General features: G+C 37.0%; 1 protein-coding gene across 4 annotated transcripts; it reads right to left on the minus strand.

The window, feature by feature from the left end:
* Nucleotides 1-1,564: 1,564 nt before the first annotated feature.
* On the minus strand, nt 1,565-3,992 carry LOC124406716. Of its 4 annotated transcripts, XM_046882256.1 has the most exons (4): nt 3,939-3,992; nt 3,446-3,704; nt 2,201-2,808; nt 1,565-2,100 (listed from the first exon to the last, which is right to left on the minus strand). In XM_046882256.1, exons 3-4 carry the CDS (start codon nt 2,805-2,807, stop codon nt 1,751-1,753), a joined length of 957 nt encoding a protein of 318 aa, XP_046738212.1. In that variant the 5' UTR covers nt 2,808; nt 3,446-3,704; nt 3,939-3,992; the 3' UTR covers nt 1,565-1,750. The 4 variants fall into 4 exon arrangements, with proteins under 4 accessions (XP_046738212.1, XP_046738213.1, XP_046738211.1 ...); XM_046882257.1 differs by lacking the exon at nt 3,939-3,992 and having other exon boundaries at nt 3,471-3,766; XM_046882255.1 differs by lacking the exon at nt 3,939-3,992 and having other exon boundaries at nt 3,450-3,766.
* Between the last annotated feature and the right edge of the window lie 11,040 nt (nt 3,993-15,032).

Raw genomic sequence — 15,032 nt, forward strand, 5'->3', positions numbered from 1 at the left:
GATCGCTTGAGCGGTGTAGGAGTATTGTAGCCCCGCGTTTTCGAGGTGTACAACGGGTCTTTATGAGCACCTTAAGGTCTCTTACATAACTTTGATTTATAATTTCTTGAATGAATGGTTGAAAACATCCCTGTTAATCGTGACAGATAGGGGATGCTGCTAGCCCTGTTCAGATGCTGGATCCCATACTGGCGTAAAATTCTATTTCACATAATCGCTGGAAACGGTCCTCGGAGAGACGCTCAGTCTTAAATAATTAAACACCGAACGACGGGGTATTTTACACGCGTTCTCCTGCAGGTATCAGGCTGCTGCTGGCGCGGATCCCTTGCCACTCCCATACTATAGTGTAAATATTTGAGGAGTATTAACCTCTGGAAGCGAAGCAGCGTCTGCAGTCCTGATGAGGGTAGCTTCGCGGCCGCATGTATAACCAGCATTCCCAACCCTTTCGATAACTACGTTTATATCTACGTTCGGCACTTTGGTCAAATTCAAGGTCATACCAGTATCCAGGTGAAAAACTTGTGAGGCTACGTAACGCGAGCAGATAAGGGATGAATTTTTCTCACCCAGCATTCCTCCCCATCTATCTCTTCCCTGCCCTTATGAATGCAGCCAATTTGCTCCGCAGCTCGACCCTTATCAGCTAACTCCTTTGCCCAGGCATTTGCAAAAGTATGTAATTAGCGAAGCATTTATTGCCATCTCCAGTTTCGTAAATTGACTAGCCAGCATTCCAAGGCCATACATTTTAAACTAACGCGAAAAATAAAACAGATCTATGATGATATTACCGAAACCTTTTTAAAATCATATCCATTTATCTATTATCAGTCGTTGATCACACATGGTCTTTATACTTGAAAGTCATACATCTGATTTGCAAATATTCAGCATTGGTGATCAAATCCACCTATATTTTGTACGTATCGTTTAAAAGTGCGTCCAATAATTGCAAATTACGGTTATTGCTTGCGGGTTGACGCGTTTCAGGTAAACCAATCGACTCCTGCCTTAATTTTTTCCGAAGACTCAAATTAACCACATAACGAACAAAATATGCTACGAAATAATGTTATGGATTATACAGAAGATGCAAATGCCACCGTTTACCGTGCGAAAATAGAACATAGAGGGTAGCCGTGAGTCAGGACAGCACCTAGACATCAAAGAGAAGAGTGACCGAGCATGTATCGTCGCGAAAGCACGTGATAGTTAATTTAATGTTCGTGTAACTACATGTGTACGAACGCGTTAATAAGGCCGTACATGTGAATTGTCGTTAACGGGTGAAATTAAGAACTTGGTGCGTGAGAGAACAATAGTTTTCTTGTATTCACCGTTAATTATAATCGCTTGCCGAATATCTGCGAGATAATTGAACTGCATAATTACGACCCCATGCGTTAAATTAATTTCTATTCATGGCATTTACGGAATAATGTAATGAAATTACTTTGAATTGATTATCCAAATGTTTAATTATAAACTTATCAAGTTTCCCTCAGTTTTCTTTTCTCACACAAAGTACGGGGCGATAACCTGTAGTTCCTGAGTTTTCTACTGTACCGATAGCATAGTGCTGCAAATGTGATAATTTATTTACAAAGTAGGAATACAATTATGAAAGATTACGCTGATTAGTAGATAATACGGTAAGTGTTAAATGCTCTTATCATTACTCTAAAACGTCACGAGTGTTACGTAATTGATCTATAAGCTACTTGATCGACGAGTCGAGATCGAGTTATACGTTGAAATCGAAGAGATTTTCATCAGAGAATAAACTGTCCGACGGCCAACCATCCGCATCACCATGATCTTCGCCTGAATCTTCTAGGCTTGAAATGTACCCAGTTCCACCTTCAAGTAACTCGAAATCATCGGAAAATGAATCATTTTCATTAGACTGATCCTTATCCCCATGGTCAGTGTCATGATTCTCACTGTCAAGTGGAATAACAGCCAACACTTGACTCTGATCACTGCTTTGCGACGCATGACGATCTTTTTTATCCAATTCGTCCTTCTTTGAAGACAAGTGAGTACCATTATTTGTAGATGAAGCTGTGCCATTTTTTGGCACTTTGTCTTTTTCTGAAAAAATTAGTCCAACTTCTTTACATGTGTTCATAATATGTATCGACGATGAAGTGCTAAAATGGCACCGTCATGTGAAAAAGGCTCGCATACTCACCTGTGATTACGGGACCATTTGCTGAAAGTTTGCTCTTCTCTGATGTAGAATTGGTTTTCTTTACTGTTTCAGCCTTATTTTCCGTTTCCTGTTTCGCTGGAAGCGTACTGGAGTTTTTAGTTACTTTGGAGTCTTTGGAATGCAAGTTTGGAACGTCAGTAAAATTTAAGGTTCTCGATTCTCCTCTGTTTGGGTTGGTATAAAAGTCTTGGATTGCCTCAATGTACTCTTCCAGCGGATTCACCGGTTCTGCGTGTACATCTTTAGCGTCCTCATCTACAGGCAGAAGAATTTCTTCACCAAATATTAATACCAACACCTTTTCACGAGGGCTGTTTTTCACAACGTGTGCATCGTACGATGTAGTTTTATCAGATTCAGGAACCGTTGTGACTTCTGTTTTTCCAGAATCTTCCTGGACTGTATCATGGTTGATGTTTTCAGCATTTACATCGTCACTCTGCGTACTTTTTTGCTCCGTAGGAGAATCACTAAACGCGTCAATGAACTCTTCCATCGAATCATCAGGCATTGTTATTATCTCATCTTGCAGACTCGACGCAACTCTCAGGCTTAACAAGAACTGCAGTATCATTGAACTCCTCATCCTATGGATTCACAGTAAATACCCAGATAAATCAATCGTCATTGGCAATCCTAAACTGTGAAGATACATCTGGTGATAAAGTTCACGTTGGTTTTTGGTGCAATATGTCAACGTTTAAATACTACTTTGCATTGATTACATTGAAAACTAGCAGCTTGCACACGAAACAACTCCAACCGCCTATCCATGGTGAAGTGAGCTATTTGTAACACACTTGTGTCAAATTTTACAAACTCAAAATATAGGAGAAAAAAAAAAAAAGAAATTCAGAGCAACGTTGAAGCATAGAATAATTTTCTAGTGTTATTCGATTATACCATAGTAAACACATTTTTGAATTCCTGACTCTTCGTTGCTGCACTTTTCTTGGCGTCTCACTTGTACCCCACTTCACCATGGCTGGTTACACTACCATGTTAGTAATTTCTGTGACCAAGAAACTGCAAGTCAATCCAGTCCCTTATGTTACTTGATAATAATATGCTAAGCGTAGGGATGTTCTGCCTTCCATGGATGTCACGGAACGTGTATTCACATCATGGAAAATGCGAATGAAAAGCAAACAGCGTCCGGCGATACCGAATTTCAATTTCAAACACGATCCAAATATGAACCATTGTGGAGTGACGCGTGTTTACCCACTTGATAAGTTCGCAGACGCACTCGTGGTAGGCCTTCTTTCACTCGAACTAGACTATCCCCGGACTGTATTTAACCGCTTGAACCTCTCCAACTGGATGCCAGACCAAGTACCGGCTCCGTTCTGTACTTGATATTCACGACGAATGTTAAAACAATATTTTCTCCAGCATCAACGGAATGCAATTTCCATTTCCAACAGTCACTTGCCGTTGGTTCAGCAGTTATTTCATCGTACATTCGCAGCCGAATCAAGGTCTTTCGGAACACTGGCTCGTCGTATGAAATGAACAGGTGAAAAAACAAATATTAGAACTATATCATCCCAATCCACATCGACACTATCGAAAACTCTTCAAGCTGTCGTGTCTTCCAAATACAGCTATAGTCGTACCATTGATTACCCGACAATGATTTTTCCCGATTTAAATTCGGGATGTGAACCCGAAATGTTACCCATTTTCACTATTCACAGATATCAGTTTTACTCACCTAATACACGATGAATTTTTCCCAGCAATTGATATCGAGCAGTTATTTTTTATTTATAGGCACGTTACTGTTAAAATTTATAATACTTCAAATCGATCATTACACACGAATCTTAGTTTATTTTTTTTTTATTATTCTGTACTTCGGAATTTCAGTGTTGTTGAAAAACGTGAGCGAATGGTTTTATGCGAAGAGTTGCACACGTATTTAAGCTACTTCCCCTGCTACAGTATCGTACCGGTTACATTTTGTATTTACACCAGCTGCGTTGATGTCTGATATGCACGACGTGGAGTTCCACCTGACTTTTCGATCGCAAATTGAATCAACACAGCTTCGTATTTCTGTTTCTCTTAATAGTAGCATTGTGGGTATTATTTTTTCGATGATTGTGTGTCGGAGCTCAATTATTTGTTCAGCTAGTCGTTGTCGTTGACGAACCAAGATAGACCGTTTTCTTTGAGCAGACAAAAATCGCCCGAAAACAATTTGCTATTGCCGATGTAACGAATATCTACGTGTCTTATACATGCTTGTTTTCACTAATTTTCACCGAACCATCTGTCATAAAAAACATATTTGTTTTATATTCTCAAATCTTATACTATGTATAATATCAGCTGGCCATTATCTTCATTGGTAGAAATTTGTACCTTGTTCAATGATTTTCCAGAACTACAGTTGTAGACTTGTAAGAAAACATATAAAAAGTTCAACGCCAAAAATATATCAATTGTTTTACTAGTGTTAGTATCACCTTTGGAAAATTTTATTTTTGAAAAACACCGTGCAGTTCCAGATTCCACAGGACGGAAATTGATTTTTTCAACTCAAATTTTACTGTAAGATAGATGAGAACTTTGTTTTTTTCCATCAGATCATCAGTAGGTTTCAAAAATGATTTTAAAAAAGAGTCTATTATATACGTCCTTTTTTCAACAACAAACTGCGGAACCTGCTTCAACAACAGTAACGATTTATTCATTTATCAAACAAAAAAAAAAAGTATATACAGCTTACCCGAAGGGAAAAAAATTACTCAAAATTGATAATACAACAAAATTGATTGAATTGACACACATAATATTTGTCTAGACAATTTTCTTCCTATTACTTCGTGTAAGTTCTTCCTATCTTTATTTTATCAAAGAAAAACGTTATAAAAGTTTGACGTTGAAGAGCTTAGAGGGAGTTAAAGAAGATAGAACACGAAAAGCGAAGGGGCATAATCAAGTTGGCTAACGCGTACGAATCGTATGCAAAACTGCGCAGCGGGCTGCATTCTCCACCTTGCGCCACGTGTTCTCTGCGAGATATCTATAAAACATAAGCATTATTATACTTTCTAATGTGGTTCCAGACCAGCTGCAGTGGTCCGCTGCATATCCGGTACCTCAAAGCCACTGTTCTCGGCTGTGGCTAGATTGCATCGTCGATGATTACTTCTTTTCAATACTGAGCTTATAAGCCCAAGACTTAGCTTGCTCATATTTCATCTCCGTGACATGTATTAAATGTTCTGTTTTCACGGTGACTTATTTTTACTCGGTAACATGCGATAAAAATACCGAATCTATTGTCTCATGATCAATGCTTCAAATATTTTACAAAATCTATGTCTGATTTCCGTTTCAATTTGGTCATTATTGGTGCCTCCAAGCCTCGAGTGTAATGTTTTCTTTACAGAAACGGCACTAATAATGATTATATAATCGACATGTCACAGTGTGTTTTCGTTCCAAACGCAGGAGGAAGAGAGAAAGCTTTGAGGAGAATTGGATCGCAGTCAAGTTATTTGAAAAAAAAAATCACTTGTAACAGCACCCAGGGCTGACAACCCTTGAAACATATTCATGCTGCGGGTGAATTTAATCGAGTAAACCTTCCGAGGAGACAGAAAAACCCTTGTATTTAGTCAGGACTATATTTTCCGTATAAACGATCCTTGGAGGTAGTTTGAAGGTGCGTTCAAAGCGTACGTCTAGGCTCTGCTGGAGTGGGCAAAGCGATTAGGGTATGAGGGGGTCACCGCAATACCAGTAGACCAATTTGCATTTGTAATTACGAACGGAGAAGGTGATACAGTGTCTGACCTCGCCGTAGAGACATCGACCATCTATTAACCCTCCAGGCTCCGCAAAGCCTCGTATGACCTGGCAACGGATCCCGTCCTTCGTCGTGCCGAAGCCAGCCGAACTTCTCGAACCGTCAGACACTCTATGTACGTTATATACTACATATATGTACGTACATACGTCTCGGGGAAACGGAATTCCGTCATGGACGAAAGCACGCTGGTAACCTCATACGATGATGGTGAAAGGACTGCGGTTCATTCTCTTTATGAACGACACTGGCTCCAAGGGAATGACACATGTATCTTTTTCCACAAAGAATTTCTTATTTCTGTAATATGTCATAGCTCGAAATAGCTCATGGGCAATATTTTATCCATCATTACCTTCAAATCCTGAGCTTTTGATCCTAAGTTTGTCCATGCTAAATGGTACATAGTTTTTGATGAAGTTACTCAAGTTACGGAGAATAATCGATTATACTGTGGTATTAGAATTGAGTAACATTTTCTGGCGTAGAATATTGTACAACAATTTGTTAGCGATATTAAAAAATTCAACATCAGATAGTATTAGATCGATACTAAGTTATAGTGTATAGAGATCCACATCGTGTTTTTCTTACAATCGAATTGTGGAACTAGATACTTGATTCTGAACTGAGTTTTGGCTTATACTGGTGAATAATGAAATGTTTCCTCGTGTTATTGTCTAACAATAAACTCTGTTTGAAGAATTTATATGCTTCTGACTGCTGAACCCGACCTTCTTTTGAAGTTACAATATACGAATGGACATCATCAATTCCATTTGGCATAGTACGAATCGCTCAGTTTCTAATCATGTGTATATACGATTCTTACATTTGCAGAGATAACGAGTTTTTACGTAAAGAGCATAATACGAAGCCATAGAGGACTGAGAGAACCTCTTACGAAGGCTCTAAGCAACGCAATTCCAACGGTCAGGCAGCGACCGCGTCGAGAGGAGACATCCGGGGACTAATATTGCGTCAAATTGGTACTCCGCGCGTGGCCTTTGAGTACCTATACAGTGTGTCTCTTCCTCCCTTTTCTGAATTTGGTGTCCTGATGTGTAACGAACAAGAGTGAAACAGAGAAGCCAATGACATGACAGCGTTCGACCCCTGGTGTGAGTATACATGGTGTCCCTAGGAGTGCAGCTACTTTTTCCAAAAATCTAAGTAAGATGTGTACCAACAGCGCCAAAATACCCTAGATCGGTGGTGATTAATTTTTGTGACGTTGAATCTGCGTGGGGAAAAAATGAGCGGGAGTTTAAATAACTCACACCATAACTATACATGATGGCATTACCGAACAGGGTAGCGTTCGCTAGAAAAATAATTCCCTAAGAATATAGGGATTTCTTCTCACGTAATATTCGCCGATTATATTTATTCATGAAATATTCTCAATTTTATTGGTAAATCTGCAATCATCCAGAAGTCATTTGTGGAAATTAATTTAGGTGAAAACCGATTCTGGAAGACAGTGTTTAGTAACGGTTCTGATCGATAGTGATGCAAAAATTGTTTTGGATCTAACTCATCTAGCACGTGGTGAGATTTCTCACATTTTCAAATATACAGCATAATTGTATGGGGTATCTTCTCTGGCTGTCTTCTTTGGACCTTTTTGAGAGTTAATTTTAACCGACCTAACGTATCTCGTTTACCTCACGAATAGTATCAGAGATTTCACGTGAAATATTGCCAAATGTAATAATAAAAGATTTAATAATTTATTTCAATATTCCTTATATTCCTTGGTATATAATCTCAAATTGGACGAAAGTTTTGTTCCTTTGAATGGACAGCGATAATTGTTTTTGTCCATTCCTAATTGGACTATTGGGTACAGTGAAGGGGTAGTTGACAAGACGCAGTTTCAAATCTCAATTGTAAAAACTTCGTTATTCTTTGTGGACAATTTGAATTCCACCTGCGTTATCTCCTTCGTCAGAACTGGTTACATTGATATTAATAATCTGGAAGTCCTATGATTGAATAAATAGAAAAAAAATATAATTCTCGTAGTTGAATGTTGTCTGTGAGACTGGAAGGAAGAATAGAATGCTAGATCCTTCTATACAGTAGAGGTTGATTCAGAAAACGATAACCAAACAATAGTCACTTATTATCTTCGCGATACGGCTACGTGGAAAACTTTCTTAGAGCTCTTAGTGCGAGAAAAGCCATAAACGACACGTGTTCCGCAAAGTCCACTAGAGTCCAGCGAAGTGAACGCAGCCATTCCGACCACCCTTGACCTTACTAACGGCGGTGGGCTGCAGCAAACGCCTTCATTAATTAACTAAGTGGCCCCAGTGCGCCATAATTAAATGTTACAGTTTTAAACGAGTCCTCTCTAAATGAGGGTTCCTGATATCGTGCCTTGGAGTTGATCCCTTCTGCCTCTTAGACGAGGAAACGAATTACACTGCAGCTCGAAATAACGTACGTGAGGTCACACCTACTGGCGAGCAAGTATTTCATTCGGTGAATTCACTGCCTACTTTCGGTTACAGTAGCTCAAAATTTGCATAAAATCATTTAGCCTGGTTTCAAATCGCTCAGAAATCACTTGAAGTCGCTTACAATTTTTGAAATCGCTTAAAGTTGCGTAAGAGAGATGCCAAGGTAGGAGCAGTAGAAAATGATCATGTTATTTAGTATCTTATCGTGACTAGATTGATGAACGGAACACAGTGAATTAAAAAGCATTTGACAGCCACGGATTTCTGCTTTAGAACATGAAAAAGTTTTTCAGATGATACACAGGTTGACACGAATTTTGAGTCCGTGTTCTGGACGTCAAATTTTGATTTCTTCTACGTAATTAATGAATGAAAAATCAGTCTTTTCGGACAAAGTTTGTTTTTGTAGGTAAGAGAACGTTATTTCGTATTTCGAGAAAAATGTCCCATTTTTCCAAATATTTATTGTAAATAACAATTAAACACACTTCAGTTTTACATTTAAATCACGTTTATTCCAAAATAATAATTAACGATAAACTACAAATGTAAAAAAATCGATATACAAAGTTTAAAAATGAATAGTTTTCGCTCTTCTTCTATTTGTGTATGAACTTTTCCTTATAAAACCCCAAACGCAATTTCCCATCATACTTTCGTTGTACTACCCCCGATAAAGTTAATAACGATAAAGTTTATTACATCTTGGTGAAAACGTTTTCCTTTTTCCTTCTGTATAGACACCCATATTAACTATCAACCAAAAACTTCAAGACTTATTTACCAACGTAAAAAGGACAAACCAAATTTTCTAAAAAATCTTGCTCTTTGTACGGGAGTCAATTTTTGAGGTATATTGAAAAACTGTTTGGTGTTTCAAAGCAGAAATCCGCAGCTTAGAATCGCGTTTTGATTCACTCTACGCTAGATATTAGTCTAGTTACAAAACAACATTGAATACAATTATTATTTTGTACTGTTCAATTATTTTGGCACCCGCCTTAAAGCCATTTGAAAATAGTTTCATACTGCTTGAAATTAATTTGAAACCTCTACATTTTGACACTATTAAAATTCTTTGAAATTTGTTTAAAACAGTCTATAATGTTTGTGAAACCATTTAAGATTATTCAAGACTTTCACTTTCAGACTGCTGTGAAATTCTTGGAGTAAAATCATTTGAAATCATTTTAAAACCGCTCAACATAATTTCAGATTCCTTGAAGACAGTTTGGAATCATCTCCATGCCACTTGTGATTATTTCAAATCACTTTAATTCCATTTGAAATCGTTTGTCAATTGATCAGTAAGAAAATAATCCCTTTCCAAATGGTTATACAGAAAATCAAAAAAAATATCTTTTTTACAACTGAATAATTAAAATATTCATGCATGAATGTACATATATAATATTGAAATTGAATTTAGCCCAAAATATGAAGCTTCTAATGTATATTTTTAACCTATCGGACATTTTTTCACTGAATTTACAATAAATCAGATTGTCAAATATTCGCAGTATCTACTTCACTATGACTCTGAAATAATGATGTAATTTTTTACACTTTAATCTTCAAGTTCCTGACATCGAAACTTCAGCAAAGATAAAGATAAAGATATATAAGAAGATTTTCCTTACGATTATTGCTATTTCTTAAAAATTCGTATGTTTCACCAAAGAACACTTGATAAACTTGACGAAAAATATGATTTTTTATGTTTTTGAGCCATTATTTCGTGATAAAATATAAAAAAAATGTTGAAGCCATTGTATACCATTTGAGTTTGAACTTTATTGAATAACTTTTAAACGAGTCGACTTGGCGTAAAATCATGTCAGACTTTTTTTTGTAGATCGTTCAATTTCATACAAGAATATGTGTTGATTTTTGCAACACGCTGATTCGTTGTAACGCATTAAAATTCCAAATAAAATAAAAAAATCAAAATAAAGAAATCAAAAATCACGATGACGCACCTCTTTATATTAATAATAAGAGCTCAAACTTTACCAGAATTTGTTTTTCATCATCTCGAACGATATCTTTACGGTAACTAAAAACATTTTTTTTTTTCTTTCGGCTCATCCTATTGAATACCATACGCCTTATGCCTTAGGGTAAGGAAACGAAGTTTGAACCGTATCCATAATCCAGAAATTTGATATTCTCCTTGTTAGTAAATATAATACGATATATTATCGCCAAGGCTACAGTACTTCATATGGTATTTCGAAATGAGATTTATCAATTAGCTGCTGAGTTCAAAGGTATGAATCTACCAGTAATTATACAGAGGCGGATCGTTATTCAATATCTCGCCCCCTAAGTTTGGCTATAAATATCACGCGGCTTAGTTTGCCGGCGTGAATATTGATTTCGGGTGAATATTAATATTGCACCCCCAAGCGCGATAATGAAGTTACAATGCATTTTGGTGCAAGATTTCTTTTTTTTCCATTTAATCACGTTCGAGTCTGGTATACTTTTTTCGTAAGCTCTTATCAAAATCGTCTATCGTTTCGGACTCCAGTTCTATGGAAGTTTTCACGTTTTTAAAATATTTTGAAATTCATGCAAAGAGAAACGAAGTTTGCGCTGAAGCATAAATTATATATTTGGAGCTGGGATGTCGGTCTTCAATGAAGGAATGTTAGTTCTTTTTCCTCCCGACGTCTAAGGTACGCTGCAGTGTTGACGAGAAAAATTGGGTCCGACTTTTCTTCCGTGTACGGTCGAGGAAATTGTGGTGTAGGAACAGGAGTTTCAAGGAATCCGGAAGAAAACTTGGTGTAAAATCAAATCTTCTCAAAAGTTAATATTCTTTGAAACAATCTTCGCCTCGCAAAGAACAGCGTGCTTCTAGAAAGATTTCCCCGTTACAAACACAAATCGGAAGGTGAAAGCGAAAAGATGAGGAATAAAGAACAAGAATTTAAGGGATGAAAGTTTATCTTCTCGTAGATGAAGTGGAGAGAAATCCTTATGCTACCAGGAATAAGAAACCCAGACTGATCAGAGAACAAGATCGTTTATGATAAATGAAATGATGTGATTTGGTAAAATGACTCACTTTTAACTTATCTTGCATGATTTTAAGGAAGCTTTTTTGAACCTACAAAGGAATGAACATAATTTATGATAGATCAGAAGAATTGCATGAAACGAAAGGTTTGTAATTGATGAAATCGGGTAAAACTCTGTTATACTATTTCCTTGGCTGGAATAAATTTATCTTTCAATAAATAAAGCAGGCAACGTTAGGCAGTGTTAATAAATTTTTTCTGTAATCAATTTATCCTACCTTCGAAAAATCAAGCTAAATGCTATATTCATTGATCAATTAATTCAAATCACGTTACCGCTAAACGGAAATCAGAAATTTCACGCAAAAGCTCGCCGAAAACACTGCAAAATAGTAATAGAACAAATCTAATGCCGACAAACATGACCTGATTAATGATCGATCGATGCTTCAATTCATCAGGAGGATACATCGGCACAAGTTCAATGACCCGAACCGAGGGCAAACTGATTGTGAATTAATTGAAACTTGATAGTCGCTGCAACGTCGAAGCGCCAATAATGCTTAAACGAAAACTGCGCCGCGGCATCCATGCAACAAAGTGTGACGAGAATATGAACATGAATATGTAGATGACATTTGGGCTATTCGCCGAGGCTAGAGACCCAACTTAAGGCAAACACGTGCAACTTAGCCGCTTAATAACGTCTCTGTATACACGCTGTTATGTCGTTTCAGGGGCGTTTCTCAAGGCAGGTGTATTATTCATCTTCCACCCTTACTCGGAGGAAAATCTACCCTACGTATCGCGTATATATTCACTCAAGATGAGCCATTCATGTACAATTTTTCTCTGGATCAGCTACACGGAGAGAAGAAAAACAGCAGATTTTGTGTAGTGATAGCTGTAAGTGAAGAGGGTCACACCAAGGTTTTTGGTAAAGAAAGTACCCATGACAAGTATATTTTTTAGGGGTGGCTTTGGAGTTGTGAATTTGTAAAGTTTCGCAAGCGCTCAATTCCGAATTATTGGATGTTGAAACTTGAAATCAGGAAATCAAACTACAAAATTTCAAATGGTCAGAAGCCCGACCACTCAAAGTTCCGATTTTCAAGATTCCTAAAATTAAAGTCACGACAGAGCAGAGTTCCGAAAAATAAAGTTCCGATAGAGTAGAATTCCGGAAATTCTGAAAAATATCGAAAATCAAAAACAAGGAAAGCTAAAAGTGGTGAAATTTCACTGAACCAGAAATTCACAGAACTGAAAATCTTTGATTATTCGGAATTTCGGATTTTCAAATTTTCTAATTTTAGCACTTTCGGAACTTTGACTTGTCGGAGGAATGCCCTTTAGGCATTGTGCCCCTTCCGAACTTTGAGCGTCGAGTATTGAACCATTCGAAACTTTGATGTTTCGTCAAAGTTTAATTTCTCAAGTTTAACCACCGAAAAATTCGGAATTTGGCGCTTTCGAAATTTCAACCCCGATCCGACCCAGTAGAATAACTCTCTTCCTGAAAGTTTATTTAAACGAACCCTCACTTACCCGACAAAGTGTTTTTAATCCTGGCCGTTCTCAAAAAAAAAAAAAAATATCAGTGTAAATTTATTTATCAATTCTTGCGTTCTGAATTTTTATTGTTGAATTGAATTTTGGATTTCATTGGTTTAGCAGTTTTCGAGTTAATTGAATAACGACATCAAAAAAGAAATAATGATGGTATCTTCAGAATAGACCAACGGATTTTGATGATTTCGAGCTCAATCGATGAGGATCTTCTTAGCCTTAGAACGCATTAAATTTTGGATTCTATCGGTTATGCCTTGCTTGAGTTATTCAAACGACAGGATGAAATGTTTGAGAAAATGATATTCAATGCTTTATGAGTTTAAAACGCATCCCACCGGGAAGTTCTTAAGCTGGCCTTATCCAAGCCGGTGAAATTAACCGCTTGAGAAACTACGTTTCCGCCTCCACATGGTTCACACAAATTTCTTGTGCGATTACTTTTTCATGTACGAACGAACGTATAAACGGAGGCTTAAAACTCTCCTTATCAGTTCACGTACTCAGCTAGCAAGTATAAGAATGCAAAAGCTGGTGAAACATCTTTTATCCACAGCTTCGTTCAAGTTGCATATAGTTAAAAACAGCCGTCGTTTAAGATAGAAGCATCACAAAACTTTCTCATCAGCGGAATACATACGCGAAGTAAAAAAAAAATCTTTGAGATTATCCAATTTTTTGTACCGATAGATGGAATAGATTGTGGATTAATTGAAATCGAAAAGTATCACTTGTATGAAGATTTGGATGTGTAAAATACAATAATTTATCTGTATCAAATGACTTGTTTTGATGAAACGATCTGAAGATATTACAAATGGTGGTTGATGACCTCGTCAGAACCGCGTGTTCTGTCGTTGTGCGAATAATGAAAATCGCTGGTGTCAGTTTTTACCTTGAACTTAACTGCGTGACTTTCAAATTATTCCATCATTATACGACGATATGTATTCTTGAACTTATGCACGGTATTACGTTTTCGGAATCAGAGGAATTGTCGGTGGAACTTACAACGTAACTCATATTGTATATTTTTTTTACATCCCTGGTTAAGATAATGTCCGCAAGTATTGAAACACTCGTCATGTTGAAGAATTTAAGGTGTGATCAATGGGTTTTGGTTGAAGTGATGTAATATTGTATTTTATTGATTATTATTCCTTATTAGCATCACGTTTTACACACTTAGTTTATTTTCTCATGTTAAGATTGTGTTTCTAAACTGGTAATATTCTGTGTCAGAAGCTAGTGACGAAGCTTAAGCAACCTCGATTAATGTGATAAATCAGTATGTACGATATCAATGATTGCTGTTCAACATGTCGTTTCGTTTTCCACAATATCCAAAAAAGTCGAAGACACCATTCGCAAGCAAGTCAAATCGAAGAGATCAACGATGACCTTCGTTTAACGCTGGAATCGTTTGCCTGGCGTTAAATTTTTGACGTTACAGAAATTCTAACATTGAAAATAATTAATAATTCATGTCTATTTCGAGTATTTTAGGTAGAGTACACCATACAAACCGGTATATAGTTTTCATGAAAGAAAATACATATTTGACTAGAAAAAGGATTTGGCTTTGCATAACTTGTACAGTTGAAGCACTTTAAATAATTCGATCTGTTAGTTTTTTGAGAACAACGAATGACTCTTTACAACAATTAAAACTGCAAGAAAATTTAATTCTCATTAGCACCCTTCACTGAGCTGAATATGTTACTCGTGCAAACGAACTCTGTACGTCCGGCGTGCTTACTATGCTCATTATAGACGATAATGAGGGTAGTTCATCGAATGAAATCAAAACCCGTTCGCATAATTACGGAACACCGGGGCAAAACGATCATGTTAAGTTTTCGGCTGATTGGTGTTGCTAAGGGAGTCAATATCCCGTGATTAACATGCGAAATAATTGTGGAAAA

This window comes from Diprion similis, chromosome 6 (genome assembly GCF_021155765.1).
Source record: "Diprion similis isolate iyDipSimi1 chromosome 6, iyDipSimi1.1, whole genome shotgun sequence".
Taxonomy (NCBI): domain Eukaryota; kingdom Metazoa; phylum Arthropoda; class Insecta; order Hymenoptera; family Diprionidae; genus Diprion; species Diprion similis.